Here is a 26,823-nt window from a genome sequence, read left to right as displayed (position 1 = left end):
CATGGCTTGACTCACCGGTGGAAATGTTTGGACAATTGTAGTTTATTGTTTAGGGGTAATTTGGGATTTGTCCTTGACCGATCACCACTTCTGACCCAGCCTGTCCTGCCTGACCCGACCACGCCAGAGTTCCAGCCCAATCAACTTGCTCAGCCTGTCCTGCTTGACCAGACTATGCCAACACTCCATTGAGCTCAACCTGTCCTGCTTGACCCGATAACGGCAGATCTCCAGCCTGCTCAGCCTGACCTACATGACCTGACTGCACCATCTCTCTAGTTCCTGTCCGTTTTACCTGCCTGCCAACACGATGAAATAAAACCTGTTCTGTTTCGCATCTGACATCAACTTTTTTTTCTGTACTAGACGGAAATATATGCATTCATAGACTGTAAAGTCATTTTCCCAAATACCGTTAAAACACAGTATATCGTTAAAAACGCAGCATACTGCAGCTCCTCAGTTGCCTGCTCTTTACTGTAAATTCTGGTAATACAGGAATATAGTTTTTCCTGGATTAGACTACTACTGTTAAATATTTTTACATCACCAAGACTGTAAAATAAGTCTGGTAATGGCAATCCTGCTGACAGACTTTGTATTTTCTATAAATACAGGAATCAACCGTTTTTTCTGGATTACGGACTATTACTGTGAAACATTTTTACATTACCAAGACTGTAAAATAACAGTCTGGTAATGGCAATCCTGTTGCCAGCTCTTTACCATTATTTTACACTGAATTTTTTTACAGTGCATGGCACACGTTTTAATACGGAGATTGCTTGCATTTTGTGGCTGTTTGTCCACCAAGAATGTCACTTGGCTGACGACCGGCGACTTGTTGCACACCCAACTCGGTCCTCTTCCCGTGCCTGCCGAGAGAGCGCTATACTCGTCTTATGCTCGTGCGGTTCCCCATATTGTCCAGACCTCCAACCCCCTCTGCCCTCTTTGTGTGCCCGGCAATGGACCACTATCCTCGGGTTGGGCTCAGGCATCTACGCGCTCCTCTGACGTCGGGCGGTTTGTCCGGCGGTCATTCTCCAGCTTCTTCCCAGGTAAATGAGCTTTCCTGCCCGCAGCAGGGGAACGACGAGCTGTAACTCGCGCGCCACCGGGGGAGTTGCCAATCAGTGAAGACAACCCTGCCGCTGTGTGACATGATCCTGGGTAGTTTTGTGTGATTTTTCGCTTCGAAAGGCGAGAATAAGACTTTGAAATGTGGCTCGGTTCGGGCTAGCATGTCGGATAGCTGTCACACCTTCTCGTTTATTTATGCCGGGGCAGGGAAATGACAAACTCCAGACTAACTCCGTTGGCATTGAATGTCATTCGGGAGGTGAAAGAAGTTGATAGTTTTGACCATTATGGAGTAATTTTTCATGTTGTACTCAATAAATGCATTTTGAATATTTCATATTCCATTTACCACAATACTGTTATTTGTCATGACCATACTATTTATTTAGCAATTGGGGAAAAATACTAAGATAAAAAGAATATCCTGTAAACATATTGGAGTAGAGGGATTGAAATAATGACATTTTGCTGCTCTCTTCGTCGCATTTTCCTCTTTCTGAATAATTCCCCCTCAATGGGCTGAAATCTGATGAAATCGTGACCCTGCCGACGTCATCTTGCAGCTGGGGACACTAGAGCGCTATAATGACAGGCAGGGCTAAACGGCATATTAAAAGATTATTCATTATAATTTCTCGTCATCTGCGCTTTGCCAAATTGTTGCATATACAGTAGTCGAATCATCTCAAAATATGATTCTAATTCACATAATAATGCTATTTAGTGTTTTTTTTTTTTTTTTTTTGATGTCGCAGGCACTTTAAAGCGTTATCACTCTTTCATCCTCTAAGAGGCACTAGAACAACGTAGAGGCTATTCATAGCAAAATTTCAAACATAGTATTACCTTAGGTTGGCCAGCACATCCGCCTCACAGTTTTCAGATCAAGGGTTCAATCAAGTGGCTCAGCCTTCCTGTGTGAGTTTTCTTCGGGTACTCCGGTTTCCTCACACATCCCAAAAAACATGCATGGTAGGCTGATTGAATGCTCCAAAATTGACCCTAGGCATGTGTGTGAGCAAGAATGGTTGTTTGTCTCATTGTGCCCTGTGATTGCTAGGAATCCAGTTTAGGGTGTAGTCAGCTGGGATAGGGTCCAGCCACCGTCATGAGGACAAGCGGTGCAGAAGATGAATGAATGGATGTGTAGTACCTTAAAGTAAATTAAAGTATTGCATGGTACTATGCAAAATTTGTTTCTATTACAGTAATGCATTAATGGCCATTAAAATGTATGTAGTATAATATGGTACGGTACAGTACTGTACATTACAGATAGAGGTCAAAAGAGCATATTCATATATCACAATTCAACACAAGGCAATTCAAAGTGCTTTACATCACATGAAGATCACAAAAATCACATTAAATCCATAGAACGTAAAAACAAAGAAAATTGAAACAGGAAATAAAATTTTACATAAAAATCAAATTTAATCATGAATAGAAAAAAAAAATAATACTACTACTACTACTACTAAAAATAATAATTGAAATCAGCAATGGAGATAAAGCATAAGAGGAATAGAAAGCAAATAGCTTGAATATATAGAGACAGTTATGGATATGCTGTGCTAAATAACAGTGTTTTAGCCCTGACTTAAAGGAGCTAACAGTTTGAGCATACTTCAGACCTTCAGGTAACTTGTTTCAGAGGTGAGGAGCATAATAACTAAATGCTGCCTCACCGTGCTTGGTTCTTGTTCTTGGAACATACAGGAGACCGGTTCCAGAGGACCTTAGGGGTCTAGATGTTTCATAGGAATCTAACAAATCAAGCATTTATTTTGGTCCAAGGCAATTCAGTGTTTTGTAGATGAGCAGTAGTATTTTATAGTCTATCCTTTAACTCTCTAAAGCCAGTGTAATGATTTCAAAACCGGTGTAATGTGGTCCAGTTTCCTTGTATTTGTGAGGACTCTGGCGCTGACTCTGATATATGAATTATTACATTTGCTTAATTTACTAATCATTTTAAAACAGGCATTTTAACCACAGATTGTGTTCAAAACACAGAGCCACAGAACTTTTTTCCAGTTCACAATTTTTCAGTACTCTGATTAAAGGCATGCACATGTTAGCTGGACGAACAGCTGTTAACAAAACAGAATAACGCAATCAAATAAGCACATGTCATTTAAAAAATGATACCATATGCAAAAATATACAGTATATTGTGAAGGTATTTACATAATTTACCTACAAAACTTAAGCGTTGTGAGAATTTTCTGTATCTCCGGTTTTCCATTTCCTATTTCATTTTGCATCTCATTCGACCATCAGTATTCATTATTGATTATCCTTTTATTTTGGTAGAAATTACATGACTCAAGGTAAATTCCTTCCTCGTTGCCAAAATAATATGCACAGACAACATTGTGCTAATGCAAAAAAACTTTATTCATCAGAGATGTTGCTACAAGAATAAGACTGGTTGCATGAATACTTGCAAAATCTGCACATCTACTGTATATCCTACTGTATATCCTCAAATACAATAATAACACATGAAATAAAAACATGAAAAAGGGAAAGTGACAGTTCATATATATACTGTATAAACATGCCCTACGATGTAGTTTACTGAAAAAATGAGACCAAACTGCTCATTGAAAAGGAACATCAAAATCTCACATGAAACCAGTCCAGGGCAATAAAAAAAAAAAAAAAAAAAAAAACATCAAGGGTCACTGGCCTTAAGTGGAAAATCATTTTTGCAAACGGTACCGAGAGCTTTAGTTCTCTCAGATGACATATACAGTGGTATGAAAAAGTATCTGAACTTTTGGATTTTCTCACATTTCTGCATAAAATCACCATCAAATATGATCTTATCTTTGTCAAAACCACACAGATGTAAAAACAGTTTCTGTTTGGAATAAAACCACCCAAACATTTATAGGTTTTCAAACAATTTAAGTCAGGTGTGTGTGCCCAATCACTGATGAGTGGTTTAAAGCTGCGCTGTCCACTATAAAACACACACCTGGTAAGAATTGTCTTGATGAGAAGCATAGTCTGATGTGCATCATGGCTCGGTCAAAAGAGCTGTCTGAAGACCTGTGATCAAGGAGTGTTGATTTGTATAAAGCTGGGAAAGGATACAAAACCATCTCTGTAAGTCTGGATGTACATCAATCGACAGTCAGAGAAGTTGTCTAAAAATGGAGAGAGTTTGGCACTGTTGCTTCTCTCCCAAGGAGTGGCCATCCACCAAAGGTGACGCCAAGAGTTCAGCGCAGAATACTCAGAGAGGTAAAAACCCTACAGTGTCTGCTAAAGACTTACAGAAATCACTGGCACAGTCCAATATCTCTCTGAACACATCAACTATATGTAAAACTATGGCACAGAATGGTGTTCATGGGAGGACTCCATGATGACAGCCATTGCTGTCTAAGAAAAACATTGTTGCCCGTTTAATGTTCGCAAAAAGGCATTTGGACACTTCACAGAAGTTTTGGTAAAATATTTTGTGGACTTATGAAACCAAAGTTGAATTGTTTGGGAGTAGCACACAACGTCATGTGTGGAGGATAAATGGAACAGCTCACCAACATCAACCCCTCATCCCCACCGTGAAGCATGGTGGAGGGACCATCATGATTTGGGGCTGTTTTGCTGACTCAGGGCCTGGACAACTTGCAATCATCAATGGAAGAATGAATTTAAAAGTTTATCAGGATGTTTTGCAGGAAAACCTGAGGCCGTCTGTCAGACAATTGAAGCTAAAAGAGGATGGATGCTGCAACAAGACAATGATCCAAAACACACAAGTAATTCAAATTCAGAATGTTTTCAGAAGAAGAAAAAATACACATTCTGGAGTGGCCAAATAAAAGTTCAGACCCCATCAAGATGCTGTGGCATGACCTAAAGACATAGATTCATGCCACACATCCCAGGAATCTACAGCAGTTTTGTAGAGAACAATTTTAGTCCTGATCGATGTGCCAGACTGATCTGCAGCTGCAGGAAGTGTCTGGTTGAAGGTATTGCTGCCAAAGGGGGGCCCAAAAAATAATAAATGTGATGGTTCACTTACATGTTTTCCCCCTTCTGTCATTGTTTGGATGCTATTCCCATTGAAATATGAAAACCTATAAATGTTTGGGTGGTTTTAGTTACATCAGACACTGTTTTTACATCTATGCGATTTTGACAAAGATCAGATCACATGTGATGGTGATTTTATGCAGATATGTGAGAAATTCCAAAAGGTTCAGATACTTTTTCATACCACTGTATGCATTTTGGAGTTTTGAGTTGCCCCTAGGTAATGCAGGGAAGGGAGGAGATCACCTGGGTTCACCTTCACTGCATTGCCCTTAGTTGGATCTTCATACGATAAGGTTTGGGAGTGAGAGTTACTCCATACACCGGGGTAAAGTCTGGCTCTCCTGCATCCTCAGGCCAAATGAAATTGAACTTTCTTAGCAGAGTCACGGTGATGAGAAAGAGTTCCATACGAGCCAAACCCTCACCAAGACACATGCGAGGACCTGTACAGAAAATATTGAATCGGTTGGGAGCAGTTTTGTTGAACTCACCATGTACCATACTATGTGTGCCTTTGTACCTGCAGAAAAAGGCATGAAGGCCTCTGGCTTGATGAACTCTCCCTGATCATTGAGGAAGTTTTCAGGATTAAATTTGTGAGGGTATTTCCACTGGCCTTCCTCATGTAACACCGAGGTCATGTTGGGGATGATCATTGTACCCTGAGGAGCAAAAATTAAATATATAATTAAATGGTAAATATGTTCCTTTCTTATGTTTACTTTTGGCAAGCCATGAAGGTTTAGATATTGTTTTGCATGGTATTTTTACCATCCTCTCACTGCATTTCCTCTAAAGTCTAAAAATTCTGTGTTTGATCATCTTGTTTGTTAATGCAATTGACCAAATATTCTCAATGAAAAGAGAAGCAGCCTGTGCTGATGGAATTTCGCAGCCACATAAACGATAGCCTCCAAGATGAGGTGAAGGTTTGCGTGCTTGTCAATTCTTTCCGTCGAAGGAGTCTAAGACCCCTGTCCTATATAACCAGAGTTCTGATTACTGTTATTCTGCTGAATGCATGAGCAATTTCTAGATTGACTCGGTTCGAAAGGTGCTGGTAGCGCAATCGACAATCGAAAAGCTGCCCGTCACAACTGAGAGAATGGGCAGAGCTGTGTACACTGCATACTGTGCCCTCCACTTCAAAAGAGCATAAGTCAGGAGTTGTTTCTCATCTAAGGAATCAAGTCAGACCCCATGACCCTCCCAAACATTGTCTTTTTTATGTTCCTTGGACAGGTTGAAACTGACGAATGCATTTGTTGTGTTTTTCTTACCTACACTGCTTGGCCAATAAATATGATTCCCACTCTCATGATTCTCATCCCATAAGGTAGCAATCACCACTTAATAAGATTTTGTATCAAAGAAAGGATAGAGAAATTTCTACTTTTTCATAAATTTTGGTAACACATTCTTGACTGATATAGAAATTATCTTACAAATAGTGCTGTCAAATTGATTGCGTTAACAGGCGGTAATTAGTTTTTTTAATTAATCACGTTAAAATATTTGACGCATTTAATGCACGCGCGGAATGATCCGCTCATGCATTGCATGCATTACAATGATGCCGTTTTTTTGCACATTGAGAGCTAAGAGGCAAGGAAAGGCGAGTGGACACAGGCGTTCATTGGACCGCGCCGTTTACGTATTGGCGTAAGGTTCGCCAACTCCTTCACAGTAAACATAAGTATCATTTAGTGAAAGCACAACAAAAATAAAATTCCTATCTCTCTCAAAAAAAAAAAAATGTTCACAAAAAGAAAAGCTGGCATTCCCAATCAAAATAGCTATGCAAAATACACATAAAACTTACTCAGACTTTGGTCAAACTCTATTCAACCATTTCGTTTAACTCAACAAATACACACTATCAGAGGTCTCGTACGTTGTCAAGTCAGCCCTCAAATGACCGTGAAGTGGGGACTACAGCGTCAGTCGAGGGACAAAACACACTCATTGGCTTGATTTCTAAGTAATTTAAAACTCGCCATTGACACCTTGTGGTGTATTTCAATCACTACCTTACGTAGTTAAAGACACTGTGGAAGAACGGCAGGGAGCCCATGTGACGTCACCGCTCAGCAACGTCAACAATGGCGAGCTACTAGTTTATTTTTTGATTGAAAATTTTACACTAATTTTACTAAAACGAAAACATTAAGAGGTGTTTTGATTAGGGCTGTCAAAATTATCGCGTTAACGCGCGGTAATTAATTTTTTAAATTAATCACGTTAAAATATTTGACGCAATTAACGCACATGTCCCGCTCAGACAGTATTCTGCCTTTTGGTAAGTTTCACAGCAAGGTTTTTTGTGCTGTCTAACAGCGAACTCTTGTGGTCGCTTTGCGACATGGTTTATTGCTTTCTTGCCAGTTCAATATGGCTGCACGACGTCTCGGGCTGACGCCTATGTTGTAATGTTGTGCTTATATGATCCTTGGACAAGATTTGTCCGTAAGTATGGTTGTTGTAAAGAATGTACATATTATGTTAGTAAGCGAAATGTTATATTTTTTGTATGAGACGCTTTTTGTTTATGTTTAGTGAACCTGTATAGCGTGCTAAGCTAACGTTGTTGCTAATGCAATGCTTGTGTACTTTTTTTTTGTAGTTTCACTATTGTCTAAAGAGGACAGTGGTTTGAGGCCATTTTATTAATAAATCAGATGAAAAAGGAAGAAGTCTGATTGTTGAGGCATCGTTCACTAGCTGTCTAGCTTTGGAAAAAATAGACGCTTCGGAGAGAGAACAGCATAGACAGATTTAAATGACAGTAGAGTGAAATGCCCACTACAGTCCTTATGTTGAATGTATATATCCATCTTGTGTCTTATCTTTCCATTCTAACAAATTATTTTACAGAATATATATATAATTTACAGAAAAATATGGCATATTTTATAGATGGTTTGAATTGCGATTAATTGCGATTAATGACGATTAATTAATTTTTAAGCTGTAATTAACTCGATTAAAAATTTTAATCATTTGACTGCCCTAGTTTTAATATAAAATTACTATAACTTGTACTAACATTTATCTTTTAAGAACTACAATTCTTTCTATCCATGGGTTCCTTTAACAGAAAGAATCTTAATAATGTTAATGCCATCTTGTGGATTTATTGTTACATTAAACAAATACAGTACTTATGTACAGTATGTTGAATGTATATATCCGTCTAGTGTCTTATCTTTCCATTCCAACAACAATTTACAGAAAAATATGGCATATTTTAGAGATGGTTTGAATTGCAATTAATTACGATTAATTCATTTTTACGCTGTGATTAACTCATTAAAAATTTTAATCCTTTGACAGCCCTACTGACAAATAAAGAAAGTAATGAACAAACAAAACCTAACGGACACATTTAACAATTTTTCTGTTTGTTGTACTTTTCATTACACATCATATTGTAGGGAAATTCCTTGGCATATACCCCTAAGTTCAGAGGTATACGATTCAAATTCAAGATTCCTGTAAAGTTGGCATGTACTCTCTGTTTGGGTTTCCTCTGGGTAATATTTTCCTCCTGCATTCTAAAAACTAAGTAGGCAACTGAAGACTAAATTGTCTACATGCGTGAGAATATCAGTGTGGATGCTTTTCTGTTCGTGCCCTTTGGCTGGCTGGTGACCAGTTCATGCTTAACAAAGAACGGATGGGCAAATGGATCATGTGTCACATAATAGTGGCCTGCTAACACATGGCCAAACAATTGAGGGGCGGGTGGGGGGTAGTAGAACTTCAATATAATACTCCCTTTTGTGATCAGTTTACCTTGTGTGAAGTTTTGCATTAAAAAAGCTTGTATCCTGCTTCTTACCTTGGGAATAGAATATCCCATAAGCTCTGTGTTTTTTGTTGTACAGTGAAAGACACTAAGGGGTACAGTGTTTGCTACTCTCTGAACTTCATGGATTACAGCCTGTAGGGGAAGAAAATCTATTAATCAAATTGTAGAGTGTGGCAAAAATAAATAATAAAAAAACAAGACTAAAATTTTATTGGACAGGCAGATGTAAAGCCTGTAATAAATGATCCATTTCAAACTATGCACCTTGGCTCTGCTTTTTTTTTTTTGCTAGGCTTCTTGTAAAAACAGACATGTCACAACCGTAACATTTATATAATAAAGAATTAATTTTCATCATTAATACATATAAAATAGGTTACCTGCATATATGGCATATTGTTTCTGTCCTCAAAACACACTTTATCCTTTCCTTTCAACACCTCATCGATCTCCTGTTGGCAACGCTCTAAAGATACAGCAGAAAAAGAGGTTTGAGTGGAGAGGAAGGCTTGTAAAGTGGAAGAACGTCACTTTGGTAAATGGACCTGAAAAACTGTTTTTTTGTTTGTTTTTGTTTTTGTTTGTGTTTTCAACGCTAAACACGCGTTAAAAATATGTATGGTTTGACTGAGAGGTAGGTTAAAAAGGTAGTTTTTAATAATTTAAAAACTAAAGTTTGATCCATACATTCGAACTTTGTTTATTTTACATATTATACCCATTTTAATACACCAGGGGGTTTAACAGCATACAGAGAGTCAAATAACACACATGCAGGCAAGCAATGAAATGCTGAGATAATATATTTTGGCCATAGCAGGACTTGAAAAGTTACCCTCCGGTCTACAAGCCCAAGTGCATGCCAATTTTCGGTTTCAATATCAATAAATACACTGCAGGGGAGAGGCTGCTGATCACTGGTAGTCACTCACAGGACTGACACATTTCTTGATCGTGATAAATAGATGGTGATCCGTTGTAAGCTTGTTAAAAAGATCAACTGTTGATAAACTTTTTGTCCCTCAACAATTATGTTCACAACTTCGTGTAATTCTTTGGCAGGAAAGGTACCGAATAAATCACTTGTGATTTTGCTCAAACATACCTTGTACATGCGGGTGAGTCATAAGATAAAGGAAAGCAGTAAGGAGGGTATTTGAGGTGGTGTCAGTCCCAGCAAAGTGAAGATCTAGAGCATACATTGTTAGCTGTTCCTCTGAAAATGAGCAATCTTCATCATCACGTCTCTAAGAAATAGAATTATTGGTGTTATTGAAAAAAGATATTACATAGTAAAATCCACACTGCATGAAAAAACACATTTAAAAAACATTTCACAATGCTCTTTAAAACCTTATCAAGTTCATCCAGATAGCAGTCAAGAAAGTCTCGAGGTTCTTTGGGAACTCTGGTCCTCTTGTGTTCGGCCAATAACTGCTTTGCAAGTTTTTGACATTTCTGCATACATGTAGAAAGCAAATTTCAACTCAAGCCACCTACTGTACAGTATGATCTGAATACGTTATACTCATCCTTAAAATTACAAAGAGCCATAAAACTTACGTTGACGTTCTCAAAAGCCTTCATGAAGGGCAGAGGAAGACTCCTAATCATTGGTAAGGAGTCATACAGCTGTAATAGATAGAATGGAAAAGAATTAATTAAGATCAATGCCTCCTGTAATATATGTATTTATAGTATACGTATATATACTGACAGACAGATTGGAGCACTTATACGGATTTTAGAGCTCCGCACATCATCAGACGTCCTTTTTACACTCTACCCTTTATGCCCCAAAACCGGGTCCCCAAGAGGTTCAGGATTGGGTGTCCAACCCAGTCTACCCTCCCTCCCTACAAGCTCCATCCACGTACCAGTTGATAAAACCTGTGGAAGCGGAAGTAATATATTGGGAAACATATGTCTTTTTGTTTCTGAATACTGTATGTTTGTGTTCAAGATAACTAAAGAATGAAGAACCGGATCATTATCAAACTTGCAGGATATGTTTGTAATCTGAAAATGAAGAGATGATTAAATTTGGGGGTAATGAGGTCAACGGTCACAGAGATTTTTGTATGTTTCTGATTAAGTTTAAGGGGAAGTTCAGAATTTTTGACATTAGGCTTAATTTTAGAGTTAGCGGGGGTTTAATTAGTTGTTGCAGTTGGTTTCAACAAATCCCGTGTAGTTTGTTAGTTATTTGTTGTTTGCAGGGCTCCGGAGTGGCAAAGCTAGCGTGAGTCAATGGTGCTTGTTAGTATGTGTACCCTCTACCAAATATGGTTTCCTTTTGAATTTGGCTTCTTAATTTGAACTCTGCTTTGTCAGTGTGATCCTTTAATTTACTGAGTGTTATGGCCATATTAGTAACATCTAACTCACCATTGCCCACGGTCCATTGGCCAACTTGGCATTCTCAGTGAAACAATTGACAATCACTTTGATGAACTCATCGTTGTAATCGTAGCGTTTACCAAACAGAACCTGACAGATGATGTTCGAGGATGCATTATGGAACATAAGTTGGGGACTCAAGGTACTACCTGTAAAAGAGTTTTAAAGATGATTTGAAATGCAATGCATAATATAGCCTTTCTATTTTTTTAAACAAAATCCATGATCTATCCAGTAGAATCAAGCATTTAGTGAAAATTTAGGGACCATATACCGATGCTCTTTTCCACTGTATCAACGATAAATTCAGTTTCTCCCAGTATCCTCTCCTCCATTGACTGCTTCCCAAGACCAAAGTTCCTCAAAGTCATCAGTGCAAATCGCCGATGATCCTTCCAGCTAGAACCATAGTCAGCCAGGATGACTCCTGCAACAGGGGTGGTTAATGCAGAGTATAAAAAGTAACCTAACAAAACATTTTCTCAAAATACTGCATACTTTTTTTTTAACCTTTTCTGTCTGTGGTGTCATTGACATAAAGGTCTTGCGGTCGTCCAGCGAAGTCAATCCCCTTGGAAACTAAAGCCTCCTTCATTGCTTGTACCCCATTGACAATAACAGCGGGTCTTGGACCAAGGTACAAACTGTAGACATTACCATATGCCTTTCTCAACTAGGAAAACAAGAACACAACCTCAAATACTACAATAAAATAAAAAACAAAAATAGTATATCAATTTATATCAATATGTTGGACAACAAAAGAGAAGAGGGGACAAAGCTAAACAATTCCACTGTTTTGACGAGGTTTTACAATTCAAAAGGGCAGCAGCGCATACAGTATAGTTGGTCATTTTTGGGTAATTAGGAAGGGTAAGCTCTTTTACACTAATACATTATGGCCTCCAAAAACAAGATGTAAAAAAATATTTCTTGAATACTGTCGATATTCCTTAAAAAGGCCAAACTTCACAAAGATTTTTTTTTTGCTATATGACTTAAAGCTAATGATAGATGCTAGCTCTATTTTTTTTATCTGAAACAGTTCACATACTCCATGAACAATGTCAATGGCCCCAGTTCAAACACAAGAAAAACAACCCCAAAGCACATTTGATTAAAGTGTGTATGTGTAGATTTGTGCGTGCGTGTTCGTTTTTTTAACCATTGCACTAGAGCAGGGGTCGGCAACCTAAAAGTTGAAAGAGCCATATTGGACCAAAAAAAAATATATATATACAGTATGTCTGCAGCCGCAAAAAACATTAAAAGCCTTGCATCAGCCTTATAATGAAGGCAGCACATGCTGTAGGTATCTGTATTAGCTATATTAGCCTACTATCAAAATGATAGTTGGCTAAAAATACATTATGAGCCTTCAGGATTTAATTTTTATTTTCCCTGTAGTGCATCCAACGCACCACGTGACTACTCTGTTGTATGATGACGTATGATCAAGTTTAACTTCATTACAATATTAATAAATTGTTTCATTGCTTCAATTGCTTTTATGAAATTAAAGAAAGCAATAAAGAAATCCAATTTTTGATGTAATTTTTATTGTGAGGTTTCGAAAAAACAACAAAATGGAACTTGCATAACATGCCCCATATCTGAGCATGTCTTTGATTTTCTGTATCATTTCGGTTTTGTTTTTGAAGTATGCAAATAGGTGTTCTGATATGGTGATGAATTTCTCCTTCATGCACTCACCATCTGTGAATGGTTTTCCACGCTTTATTATCTCCCGGGTTGCAACAATGCAGTCTACTTCTCAAATGTTCAAAAGTAATGCAATCACACTTTTTCTCTCACTTCCAACTGAGTCCTCGGCTGCAAATATACAGTGGGGAGAACAAGTATTTAATACACTGCCGATTTGGCTGGTTTTCCCACTTGCAAAGCATGTAGAGGTCTGTAATTTGTATCATAAGTTCTCTTTAACTGTGAGGGACGGAATCTAATACAAAAAAAACAGAAAATCACGTTGTATGATTTTTAAATAATAAATTTGCATTTAATTGCATGAAATAAGTATTTGATACATCACAAAAATCGTTTACTATTACAGATACCAAACCTTTCCTGTAGTCCTTGACAAGGTTTGCACACACTGCAGCAGGGATTTTGGCCCACTCCTCCATGCAGATATTCTCCAAAGCCTTCAGGTTTCGGGACTGCTGTCGGGCAACACGGACTTTCAGCTCCCTCCATAGATTTTCTATCGGGTTCAGATCTGGTGACTGGCTAGGCCACTCCAGGACCTTAAGATGCTTCTTACGGAGCCAATCTTTAATTGCCTTGGCTGTGTGCTTTGGGTCGTTGTCATGCTGGAAGACCCAGCCACGACCCATCTTCAGGGCTCTCACTGAAGGAAGGAGGTTGTCAGCCAAGATCTGGCGATACATAGCCCCATCCATCCTCCCCTCAATACGGTGCAGTCGTCCTGTACCCTTGGCAGAGAAGCAGCCCCAAAAAAATGATGTTTCCTCCTCCATGTTTCACGGTTGGGATGGTGTTCTTGGGGTTGTACTCATCCTTCTTTTTCCTCCAAACACGACGAACCGAGTTTAAACCAAAAAGTTCAATTTTGGTCTCATCCGACCACATGACCTTCTCCCATTGCTCCTCTGGATCATCCAGATGGTCAGTGGCAAACTTCAGACGTGTCTGGACATGCACTGACTCCAGCAGCGGGACCTTGCGTGCGCTGTAGGATTTTAATCCATGACGGCGTAATGTGTTTCCGATAGTTTTCTTCGAGACTGTGGTTCCAGCTCTCTTCAGGTCATTGACCAGGTCCTGCCGTGTTGTTCTGGGCTGATCCCTCACCTTCCTCATGATCAGTGATGCCCCACGAGGTGAGATCTTGCATGAAGCCCCAGAACGAGGCAGATTGACCGTCAACTTGAACTTCTTCCAATTTCTAATAATCGCTCCAACAGTTGTTACCTTCTAACCAAGCTGCTTGCTTATTTTCCTGTAGCCCATCCCAGCCTTGTGCAGGTCTGTTATTTTATCCCTGATGTCCGACTCCTTACACAGCTCTTTGGTCTTGGCCATTGTGAAGAGGTTGGAGTTTGTTTGTTTGAGCATGTGAACAGGTGTCTTTTATACAGGTAACAAGTTCAAACAGGTGCAGTTACTTTCGGTAATGAGGGGAGACCAGGAGGGGTTTAAAATGTGATTTTCTGGATTTTTGTATTAGATTCCGTCCCTCACCGTTGAAGAGAATTTATGATACAAATTACAGACCTCTACATGGCTTACAAGTGGGAAAACCAGCAAAATCGGCAGTGTATCAAATACTTGTTCTCCCCACTGTAGCAAATCTTCCCTGGAAATGTCTTTCCACATTACTCTTTATGTTACTATTTGACAACTTTTTGCCACAGAGTAAACATTCAGGCAATCCTTCCGCATTGGCAATGAATGCAAATGATTCAGTCCAAGAAACGTCTGTTCTCCTCAGTTATTGTTCTCTTTTTCCCTTTCGGACCCATGGCCCATCAAACAGCCGCCGGTTTGTGTACAATAGCCACCTGCCTGGCATCCCGCCCTGCTGATAGAGACGTGTGTCGCAGGCTATGACCCAAATCTTCGTTGACAGAAATGTTAAAATTTAATATCTATTCTACAGATTTTTACAGCATTGGAAAACGTTAAGAATGTTTGTGTCATTTTTGTCCTCCTACAGAAATCAGATAAAAAAATATATATATTTATATACTGTATTTCCCTCCCCATCTTTTTCCATGTACAAACATTTTTTTAAATGCTCCAGTGAGCCACTAGGGCAGCGCTAAAGAGCCACATGTGGCTTTTAAAACACGGGTTGCCGACCCCCGCACTAGAGTGACACCACACATTTTCCCCCCGAGATGTTCAGTAACATGAATAGGTCTAATGGTTACTTAAATAGATAAGCAATTTATTATGTTTGAGCATAAATTGACTCGCTCAATGAACCGCATTAGCAAAGGTAATGACTAGCAAACATATGATAGTAGTATAAAGTCTATTAAATCAAGCAGCGTTAAATAAAAATATGTTAAGTCACTGAGGTTTGTTATGTTATTATGAATATGATGTATTGTTGCCGGGGATTTATGAAGTATTATCACCTTTTCCCTATTTTTGCTTTCGTCATAACTAATGTGTGAACTCCTAGGGTCAAGGCCAGTGAATAGCCTTGGCTTCTATTAGTGTGTTTAAAGTGTAGACCTTGTTTGTCATTATGCAACCACATTTGAAATGGTAGAGTTGTGTAAAATTCATTCAAATTCAAAACATGCATAGTTCTTCTTTAAACTTATTTTTAAAATGGCAATATACATATATATGGATAAAAAGATAGAACAAAATCATCAAGGCGACTGATTTTATGCAATAATTGGTTTTCAATAATTTAAAATCATGTGGTTTAAAAAATAATATAATGTATAATTCTATTCATAGCAAAATAAGGCCTTCGTATTTTTCATACCATACCCGCTCAAAATCTTTCAAGGGATTGTCCAAGCTCAGACTCAGGATGTTCCCAAGGACTGGCAAGATAGTGGGTCCTGGTGGAAAATTCTTCGGCCTTCTGCACATGATATTGAAGAGAACTAAAAAAACACAAAGTGGTAGGAGGATTGTGGCCAACATGTTGGAAAACAGTGGACAGACCTAAACAACTCCACTGCTTTAAAAAGGTTGCGCAAGATGCTGTCCTGCCCTTTCTTTGTGCACTTTGCTTTCTGAGTAAAAGGGGAGGGCGAAGACCTGCAGTAGCAACAGAAAGTCTAAAATCCATTGTTGAAATGCCAGGTTTATAAGCAGCCACAGGGTGTAGGCAAACAACAACTAAAATAATGTTGTTGCAACGTTGCACGCATCGTCTTATAACTGGAGATGCGACTGTGTTCCAAATTAACTGATCAGAACTCCGTACAGCATTAAAGTGCCTGGGAATAACCCCAAATATATCTTAGTTGTTCTACCAGATTCTAATTAATGCTTACAAGCAAGGCCATAGGTTTGCATAGGGACGGTAGGGACATAACACTACCAACTTTTCAGTATGCTCAAATTTTCCCCACCAACCTTTAAGCAACTTTATTTAAATTATATAATGATTATAATTGATGATTATTATAAATGATAATCATTTAAAGTGTCTCCCATATGTTGTAAGAATAGAAGTGACCCTTCCATTGTTAAGTGAATTATTGTATTTTCATTATGTTCAGAATTACATTAACCCCTTTTCACTAGCTGAATGTGCAGGTCCATTTTTTCCCCTCAAACACACGTTTGATTGGCTGATGACTAAAACAAACAAGCACACACACTCACACAACCCTGACCGAAATACATGTCAACATGCCGCTTCCTCCACCCCTTTCAAAGACGAGGGATATTAGAATTTTTTTTTTCGGCCAGCTGCAGCAGCAGCCGCTGTAAGTAGACGTCAATGTTGTGGAGGTGAGGAACACGCCACTAATTTTGCTACTGAAAGTCCAACCTGCATCACAGTTAGCATAACATTAAACTGTGTGAACTTGCTAACCTGCAAAACTCGAGTAGATAGCAGATTAGAAATAAGTGTCCTCCTGTAATGTATATGTTTTCTACCGTTAACGTTAATTTAACTGTGCATTTATTAATTGATCAAAATATATTTATTTTCTTCATCATTCTTTGAAAAATAATTTTATTTGCAGCCTATGCAGACATTTCTTTAAAAAAAAAAAATGATAATAATAACACAAACAAAAACACATTCACTGTAAATTTCCTTGATATGAAGAAGGTGGGATTTCCCCATGAAAATAAATTTAACTTTTTTCATTTTCACGTAGGCAACACATCAGCATATTTCTGAGAAATGTAGCCCTGACCCCCGTTCACCCAATCTTTTTGGTCTTATTAATGTCCCGTCCCCAGAAGAAAGTGTATATGCAGGTTATGCTGATATAGCGTCCCTACGAATGTTGAGACCAAATCTACGCCCTAGCTTACAAGACTGCAGACTACCGGTATATTGTTTTGGGAGCTGTATGTATGTAAATGACTGGTGCTTGTTTCAAAAGTTGTGAGTTTTAGTAACCAATTTGAAATGTGTGTCTGTGTCCAAACAAAGAGCCTGATGTGAGCACAATGGAGTTGACTGTGTGATACTGTGGTTGCCACAACTAAGGATAGGATAAGACGATTTAAAAAGGACTTTTTAAATGCCTGATGGTGGTTTCAAAAAGTCACTAACTTTCTTCTTCTTTTGGAGGACAGTAATTAATTGTAGTTAGTCTTCTGTCATTTGTAGAAGATCGGAATTAAATTTGGTATATTGTGGGAATGAATACGCATCCCTCCTTTGATTTTTTTTTTCTTGTCTCGGGGTTGGTTATATTTTTATTTAACTTGAAACAACATTTAACAACATTGCACGGATCACAAAAAATTACATCAAATGCATTGTGTTGGGCAGTCCTAGTTTGTTTAAACTTGATTTAGATCTGTTCTTTGGCCTGAGTTTACAACTAATTGTATAATGGGCTAAACTGCAGTTAAAGGGACAAACAACACCTCATATAAATAAACTTCATGTTAAAGATGGTTGCTCAAAGTATGTAAGCATGAAAATTGCAATGAGCAATTTCTTAGAAAGTTTAAACAAACAAAAACAAAACACCGCTTACGAGATTTTGTGCCGTCAGTTAAACCAAAGCACATACATACTGATAAACACGATCACAGCTGCATGTGATAACAAGTATTAAGGACGTCACATGGAGGGGTGGGCAATTTGGAATACTCGCTAAAATAGCATGGCTAAAATTCCTGATTGGATGCCCTGGTCACCTCATCTGGCTCCTCTCAATGCCGACAAGTAGCGGCTGTACTCCGAGCCCCTCTCAGATGACCGAGCTTCTCGCCTTATCTTAAGAGCCCGGACATCCTGCGGAGGAAACTAATTTTGTATCTGGGATCTTGTTCTTTTGGTCATATGCTACAGCTCGTGAGTATAGGTGAGGGTAGGAACGTAGATAAACTAGTAAATATATAGCTTCGCCTTTCCACTTTGGGAGGGACCTCATCCCTACACAGAGAGCGCATTCCACCATGACCAAGGGCAATGGTCTTGGATTTGTAATTGTTGATTCTCATCCCGACCACATCGCACTCTGCTGCGAACCGCTCCAGTGAGGGCTGAAGATCATGTTTTAATGAAACCAACAGAACCACATTAGCTGCAAAAAGCAGAGATGCGATACTGGGGCCACCAAACTGGCACTTGTCTGGCCCCGCAAGTCGAAACAGAAAGAACCGGTGTTCTGCCAAAATCTGCTACATTGGCGAAACGTCCTATATGAGTCCAATTTGACACCTGAAGTACTACCGTGCGCTCTCAACTTGTTTTATTCAGATGCATACAGGCAGAATGTACTAAAAAATGCCTTAAGAAAATACTTAAATGTACTTATATCAAATCATGGACGGTTGAAATACGCTACGTGACTAATGTGGTTTACTGCTACAAAGCTAACACAAAAAAATACAATGGTTAAAAGTATGAGAAGGTAATACATGCAAAAAGTATTTTTGAGGCAATGAAAAGGTACTAAAAAACTCAATAAAAACAAAAATAGTGAGTATTCGCCACTTTTAACCGATGTGCGCATGCGTGCGGATGCTTGTGCAAGCACACTGAGCATTTTGTAGGACGTTTCGCCACGTTGAATGAATTACCGAACACCGGTGCTAATCAGAGCACTAAACCAGAACGAGCACCAGCTCGATGGAAAAGGGGCCGATGATACATGGAACCACTCAACCCTCGGCACAAAGCTGATCTTATTCTACAACCCCTAGCAAAAGAGTCAAGAATCTGCATTGGACAAAGTGATGATGATGGAACTTTTGTTCGGTGCTGTTCCAGTGAGATTTACAAAGATGACTGCCTGAAGAAGACATCAAAATTCCCTCAGTCCTTGATGATATGGGGCTGCATGTAAGGCAAAGGCACTGGGGAGATGGCTGTGGTTAAATCTTCAATAAATGCACAAGTTCACATTGAAATTTTAGACAGCTTTCTTATCCCTTCAATTGAAAATATGTTTGTCATTTTCCAAGATGACAATGCATCATGCCACAAAGCTAAAAGTGTTAAAGCATTCCTTGGAGAAAGACTCATCCAGTCAATGTCATCGCCTGCAAATAGCCCAGATCTCAACACTATTGATAACCTGTGGTGGAAATTGAAAAAAAAAAAAAAAAGAAAAAAAAAAAAAAGGTCCACAGCAAGGCTACGACCTGCAAGCATGATCTGGCAACTGCAATCAAAGAGAGTTGGCACCAAATTGATGAAGAATACTCATCAAGTCCATGCCTCAGAGACTGCAAGCTGTCGTAAAAGCCAGAGGTGGTGCTACTAAATACTAGAGATGTGTTTGATTGTTATTTCTTTGTTTGTTTCTCATGAGTCCATATTTTTTTCCTCATAATTGAGGGATTCCATATATATTTCCCTGCACTTGCTCTATAAAATTAACATTTACTGACCACCACAATGTTTTTTATTCATTTCTTTTAGTGTTTCTGAATGTTATAGTTGCACTTTTGAACTAATTCATTATTTTTTCAAGCTTTTTATCTGACTTTGTTCTACATGATAAAATATCTGAGTGAGTGCTCGTCCGAGACTGGTGATTCCATACTTTTTGCTCAGGGTTGTATAATTGGCTGACTGGTGGAAGGTGGGACATCCGTTGTAAACACAGAATCAAAACAATAAGTTTTACAGACTGAAAATTGACTTTTGAAATGGAAAGATCAAGGCTTAAAAATTGATCTTAAAAAAGTTCTCAATGTTTTTTTTTAACCTTTGTATTGTATTAGAAATTTGCCCACGTCTTTGCTAGTCAATCAAATTTAAAATTTAATTTAGCCTGAACATACTAAACATTTGCAGTATATTTTTTATGGGTCAATTTTGAGCCATTTTCACTTTAGATACTGAACCCCATGTTGCTCCTGGTGCTGCGTCACCAGTAGGTGAATAGTGAGATAGTGTAAAGCGCTTTGAGCGCCTTGAAAGGTGGAAAAGCGCTATATAAGTATAACACCATTTACCATTTACCACCATTTAGGTATGTAAAGGGTGCCATTTACTAGTATTTCTGCATTGCCAAAATTTTAGGGCCACTTAATGACTAATTGAAGCAAGGGCGTAGGTCTGTTATCAACATTGGTAAGGACGATAGAACAGCATAATCTGCATGAACACTTTTTGCTGGGGACAGGACATTAATAAGATCAAACTGATTGGGTGAATGGGGATCAGCGCTACATTTCTCAGGAATATCAATCTAATTGATTGATAGGCTAAATGATCAATGCAAAATATGTCTGTATTGACTCATGCTAACTTTCATATGTATTGGGTCAGGTGATAAACCGTTCGATTGAAACCTTTGTTTTCTACTAAACTACTAAAGAAACATTTTGAAAACATAAATGTCTGGATTTTATTAGAAAATTTAAATTGCAATATTTGAAGATAACTAAAATTACATTAACATACGCAGTAAATACAAACTTGTTAATAAACTGTTAACTATCCAGGAATGCGAAAAAATATACATTTGCCTTAAGACCACTCAACATCGTCTGTCTAAATAAATTAAATATAACTGAAAAAACTTCTTAGTCAGGGAATAACAAAAATAAATAAAAATGGAGCCTTCTTTCAGATAAAAGACTGCTTTTGTCCACAAGCACGGCCAAACTCAACAGAAAATGAAAGCGCTTTTGGGCTGCTTTAAGGCCACATAAATAAAATATAAATGACAATTGGGGAGAAGGGAGTAAACCTTGGTTAACTACATTTCTAGCAGTTTAAGGACAAAACACATACAGCAGCAGGAAAAAATGGACCGGCACATTCAGCAAGTGAAAATGGGTAAATGTAAGCCTGAACATAATGAAAATAATTCACTTAATAATAGTAGGGTCAATTCTATCCTTACAGCATATGGGGATACTGTACAATCTAAATGACCTATATAACTGAAGTCATTATATAATGCAAATAAGGTTTCTTAAAAATTGGTGGGGACAATGGCGTACCTCACGCAGGCTATTTTTAGACTGTGACGTCACATCGTAAAGCGGAAGTAAAGCCGAAGTGGGACATTATAGACCCGCCCTCGCATAGACCCAACGTAAAAAGTGCTACTTTTCTCCGGTAATCTTTCAAAAATGAACATGCCGATCCCACATTGCTTTTTTGGAACTTGTAGAAACGACTCTAGACATTACGACACATGAAGGATGTTTCTTCTTACGTTTCCGGAAACCAAAAACTCGAGAGGAAAAAATGTGAAGACCGAATCAACTTACGCGGACTTTAACACCTGCTCGGTGAATCCATTCACATTTCATATGCAGTAAACATTATGTTGGGTTGGCATGGTCTTTGAGAGGACAAAGAGGTAAGCCATTTTTATATTTTTAACTTATTCTTTTAGCGTAACGTTGTGCTTTACTGCTTCTGTCTGACAATGAATGACCTGAAAAGAATTACAATGGTATCTGACTGCCACTGTTACCGTTTCTGTTATATATAAAAAAACAACTTTAGTAAGGGGGAAGTGTAAATAAATTATCGGATTAAGATGTGTTATCAATGAAAAAATTAAAAGTGTTCGTTGGCTGTCACTGAGTAGCATTTGCGATCGCTACACAAAGCTAACTAAATTACCCCCAAGAACGGTAAGAGAGGTAGGACAACCAGAGGAATAATGAGAAAGACAAGGCTGATGGTAAAGGATAGCTTGTTGAAACAGGAGAATGTCATTGTCAGTCGCGTCGATAAAAAAGCTAAAGCTATGCTTAGGTCGGCTCGTTCTTTTCGTCTTTTTCAGCCTTCAACACTCAAGCCATCTCTTTAACTGAACATTTTTTTGTTCTTCCACATCTTTGCCAGTGAATTTGGCACCAGGCACATCATTTTCGGAGAGAATTGTTAGGTTTAGCTCTGTAAACATCTCCTTCGTTCACGATTTCCATTTCCCATTAGGGACAAACGGTGGCTTGTCCTTACTTAGCAACAGTAGCTAATGTCATGAATATTAATGAGTGGAAGTGACGTGTTGCTTGCGGTACGCCATTTGATCATCCTAAAAAGTCGTTAATGTTGTCCCTAGCGTCCCTATGCAAACCTACGCGCAAACCCATTAGTGCAATGCCGCCCTCTATTGGCGCAATATTGTCACTGAGTTGTTAACGTCTACTACAGATGTCAGCGCAAACTAATTACATCATCCATTAATGATATGATGAAGCTAAAGATAATTTGTTATCGCACAAATTAAATTTAAATAAAGGACGGCGAATTAAAGTAGGTTAAGTAGACGGTTAAAAAAAAAAAAAAAAAAAAAAAAAAAAAAAAAAAAAAAAACAGTTCCATCCAACTATAGGAAAAAAAGTTTTCTGTGTTATTTTCTGCTAAAATTATAGTGTAAAATGCATCATTATTTTATTTTTTTGTTTTAGTAATAAGTACATCGGAACTAATGTCACATGGTGCACCGAGCCAAATTAACAGTGACACACAGACGTCATTGAATCATATTACCGACAGCCCTTGTTTGGTAAGTTTAATGGCCGTAAAATCATCTAATAGTTGGATGTTGTCGGCGACAGGCATGAAATGAGTCTCGTGTTTACGTTGCACCAACACGGGTCCAAATGACACGCCTTGTTTTCGGCGTTTAATGACGACACCTTGCCTGAAATGCTAAAGAAGCTAACTAAAATGTATCTGTACGCGACTAGACTGCGTAATTGCAATCTATAGTCGTAAACACTTCAGCGAACTTGCAACTGCATGTACCCGATTGGATCTAGTTTGCTAAAGTCTGATTTTAGATGACGAACGTTTCGTTGGATTTTTGGGAAATGTATGCTATTCTCTCAACTCGTGCTGTTTTCTCGAAACATATCGCCTCGATTTATTGTCGAATACACCAGTGAACATTCCTCACTATCAATTTACATTTCGGTTGTGATTACTCCGTGTTTTTCTTAGTGGTTGTCGTAGATGGAACTCATGCAGTCACTATGATTGAATCTTTCACACGTACTTGCAGCAATATATCCACGCGGGGGAGCCAAAGTGTAAATCGTACAATTCAAGCCAACGGCTATAAAGTACTGCAAAATGGCAAAGGCTTGCGATGGTTTTTTTTGTTTTGTTTTGTTTTGTTTTCATTCATTCATTCATTCATTCATTTTCTGCGCTGCGGTCAAGAACACGTCATAACACAACATAACACGTCACAAAAGGCAGGCCAGTCACCCACCCGAAATTTGTCTGCACTATTAAGTGCTGGGATATGAAACAGTGATATTAATTTCTATCTATTTAGTCTTGTACATGAAAATACAAAATATGACTATGCTCTAGCACAAAGACCAAGAATAAATCTGATACTTTCTAACCAGTTTAACGGGATTTAGTTAAACTTTAAATTTTCACTCTAAATTATGCATACGTTTTCAACATATACAGTAAAATGTTACTCTGAAATATTCGATTTCTAACCTAACATTGGTCATCCCGACCAGTGTCTTTCAGATGCACTTTGGCCATTTTTAGCAGATCTTATATCACATTGCTACACTAAATGTGTTGCACATTTGTGGCAATAAACTTGAATACAAGGAAAATTGTCTCGCATACAGTTGAATGTGGTTGGAGCATCCGAAGCTGCTTGAGTGCGGTCATCACCGAAGACGTCCAGAAGCAGTCCAGAAACATAAATTGCACCACTTAAAAATCATGTGCCACGACACTGTACTCACCATACATTAAAACAATATTTTCAGTGGTTAGTGAGCCATAAAAAGTGAACTATACTGCTATAAACTGACCTTGTGTGTGCTGTCCTATCCACATTTTCTTGAGAAAATATAATACTGTACTATCTGTTGCTTAAATGTTTGTGATATACTGTAATTTATGCATGTGTCAGTGTTGTACACCACGGGGACAATGTCCAAGGCCAGAGCAGAAACTGTTGGATGTGATCTTCCTCTATAGGTGAGCTGCAATGGCAGGAGGAGGGACTGGTGTTGATCTCACCAGGAAGTTTGTTTCAGAAGCGGAGCTAGATGAAAGGAGGAAAAAAAGACAGGAGGAGTGGGAAAAAGTTAGGAAGCCTGAGGATCCTCAGCGTAAGATCACGCACAAGAGTTATGAACAAACAGCCAAATAGATCAGTTCTAAATACGTATACAACTCCAAATACACTTGTCTTTTTTCTTTCTCAGAGGTCCCTGAGGAGGAGTATGACTCCCGTTCTCTCTTTGAGCGTCTGAAAGAGCAGAGAGACAAGAAGCAAGAGGAATTTGAGGAGCAATTTAAATTCAGTGGGTAGTGGCGTGTTGTTTTGAAATGTTGTGTTTGGCCCTTTGACCTCCCTTTGCTCCCTCTCCAAGATAATGAGCTATTTTCTGTAGAATAATTCTATTATCCTCTGTGAAACCAGTCTTTTTACTTTCAACATTAGCAAGTTTATTTTAGTTTGGAGAGACCACAACTGCTTGAGAAGACAACCTACTGCAGTACTGGGATTAATAAATTACAGGAAAGTGCTCATAGCAGATAATGTTAAGAGGCTTTGTGATATAGGTTTATCGGAACTGTTAGAATTCAGTTAAACCTATGTTATGTTTAGTAAAAGTTTGTTCCGTGTTTTTGTGAAATGTTTGAATAATATAAAATTCATTTTCATCACATTTACAAGTTGTAATGACAAGTATTGGTGATTATTCAATGTATTATTGCAAGTACTTGTCCATAGTCTAACAAAAGCAATATTGGTGCATTCCTAATGGTGAAATGTTCCCAGGTTTTTGTTAGATACAAATTCTATCATTACACATACCATTGCTAATGAAAAATAGTAAAAAAATATGTTTGTCTGTTTCCTCACATCCAGTACTGCACCAAATTGTTACAGTGTTGGGATATGTACGTGCATGAGCAAATCTTTTTCTGGTTTTCCCTACATGAAGGTCACATGAGTGTATTTTTGAACAGACCGTAATGCATCTTTTTTTTTTTTTCCAACAAAATGCCATGATCTTGCTGCAATGTAATAAGAGCAGCTTTGTTTCCATGGTGACAGAGAACATGGTAAGGGGATTGGACGATGATGAGACCAGCTTCCTGGATGAGGTTTCCCGGCAACAGTGCATGGTAGAGAAGCAACGCAGGGATGAAGAGAAACAGGAACTGTTGGAATACAGAATATCCTTTTAATCATATCACCACTTAATTTATTCAGTGTCATTATGTATGACTTTGTAGTCTTTAGACTGCTTCTTTACACACTGGCCAAGTGGTGCTAGTTTTAAGTTGAAACTGTCCAAAGCAAAAACGTTTTGTTCTTTTTCTGTGTGGGGGAATTTATGTGCACACAGAAAAGCAAAAGGGCACAAAACTTTCAATTTGCTGATGTAGCATGCATGCCCATTGGGTACGTGGCTGCTTGTAATCCTTTTGCTCCTGTTCAGGAGCATGGGAGAACAACAGTGTTGCTCGATTGAGTGGATTCCCGTCCAACTGGGCTAATTTCAAGGACTTAGGGCGGGAGAGAAAAGCACTGGTTTGGCTCTCTTTTGAGGAATTCTGATCTTTGACGGGAGGTTGTAATATGGGTTCAAATTTTTTTTGGGGGGGTTTTTTTTTTTTTTGAACTGGGAATATTTTTAATAACGTGATTAGGCTGGGAGAGTGTCGTCCTGATCTGGAACCCTGGCGACAGATAGCACCCAAACTCAGTTTTGAGTTTTCAACCGTTTAGGCAGTTTTCAGATTTTTGTGGTTTTAGTCTTCCAGAACGCCTTCTCTTAACAATATGGGCACCAGAGATGGGACTCTTGGGGCACCTAATGATTCAATTACGATTACAATTACAGCAGAAGCTATGATTTGATTATAAATCGGTTATTGATGCAAACCCCCCAACTATTAGCTGCTTTTAATGTTTCGTACATTAGTTACAAAAAATGTAAAAAAAATCCTCTCAGGCTTTTAAATAAACTACTATTTATTATCAAGTTAACAGTTCAAAACGGTAAATAATATACTTAAGTCCCCCTTCTGTATCAGCAGCTTTAAACTGCATTCAATTAATTTAATGTTGCGAATCAAACGTTAAAGTTTTAAAATTGCTCCCGTTATTCCATAGTATCCCAACATGTGAAAGTTTAAAACAGTTTTATCATTTAAAGATGGATTTAAGTCAATATTTTGCCGATTTAGAAGTATTTTAGATAAAAAGTTAATTAGGTTCGCTCGGAAGGTTCGCTACAACAGCCTTCCAGAGAAGTCTACTGCTGTAAGACGGCGGCAGTTTACTAACACCCGCGTGTCTGTCATTTTGCATCTAGTTCTATATACATGTGATATCTAC

General features: G+C 38.3%; 2 protein-coding genes across 4 annotated transcripts in view; one reads left to right on the top strand and one right to left on the bottom strand.

Annotated features, from left to right (window-relative positions):
• Positions 1-3,501: 3,501 nt before the first annotated feature.
• On the bottom strand, positions 3,502-16,068 carry LOC130916133 (cytochrome P450 2F2-like). 2 transcript variants are annotated; one of them, XM_057836600.1, is made up of 11 exons: positions 15,845-16,067; positions 11,864-12,026; positions 11,628-11,780; positions 11,342-11,502; positions 10,517-10,585; positions 10,307-10,411; positions 10,059-10,200; positions 9,334-9,419; positions 8,984-9,085; positions 5,663-5,804; positions 3,502-5,585 (listed from the first exon to the last, which is right to left on the bottom strand). In XM_057836600.1, exons 1-11 carry the CDS (start codon positions 16,001-16,003, stop codon positions 5,398-5,400), a joined length of 1,470 nt encoding a protein of 489 aa, XP_057692583.1. In that variant the 5' UTR covers positions 16,004-16,067; the 3' UTR covers positions 3,502-5,397. The 2 variants fall into 2 exon arrangements, with proteins under 2 accessions (XP_057692583.1, XP_057692584.1); XM_057836601.1 differs by lacking the exon at positions 8,984-9,085 and having other exon boundaries at positions 15,845-16,068.
• Positions 16,069-22,868: 6,800 nt separating this feature from the next.
• The window catches only part of psme3ip1 (proteasome activator subunit 3 interacting protein 1), a 17,294-nt gene continuing 13,339 nt past the window's right edge, over positions 22,869-26,823 (top strand). For both annotated transcript variants that reach the window (XM_057837948.1, XM_057837947.1), the window contains exons 1-4: positions 22,869-22,992; positions 24,444-24,577; positions 24,674-24,772; positions 25,534-25,656. In XM_057837948.1, the coding sequence (XP_057693931.1) occupies positions 24,454-24,577; positions 24,674-24,772; positions 25,534-25,656 (346 nt within the window). In that variant the 5' untranslated portion in view covers positions 22,869-22,992; positions 24,444-24,453. The remainder of the gene's footprint in view (positions 22,993-24,443; positions 24,578-24,673; positions 24,773-25,533; positions 25,657-26,823) is intronic.

This window comes from Corythoichthys intestinalis, chromosome 5 (assembly GCF_030265065.1).
Source record: "Corythoichthys intestinalis isolate RoL2023-P3 chromosome 5, ASM3026506v1, whole genome shotgun sequence".
NCBI classification, from domain to species: Eukaryota; Metazoa; Chordata; class Actinopteri; order Syngnathiformes; family Syngnathidae; genus Corythoichthys; species Corythoichthys intestinalis.
This window is presented reverse-complemented; position numbering and strand designations above follow the sequence as displayed.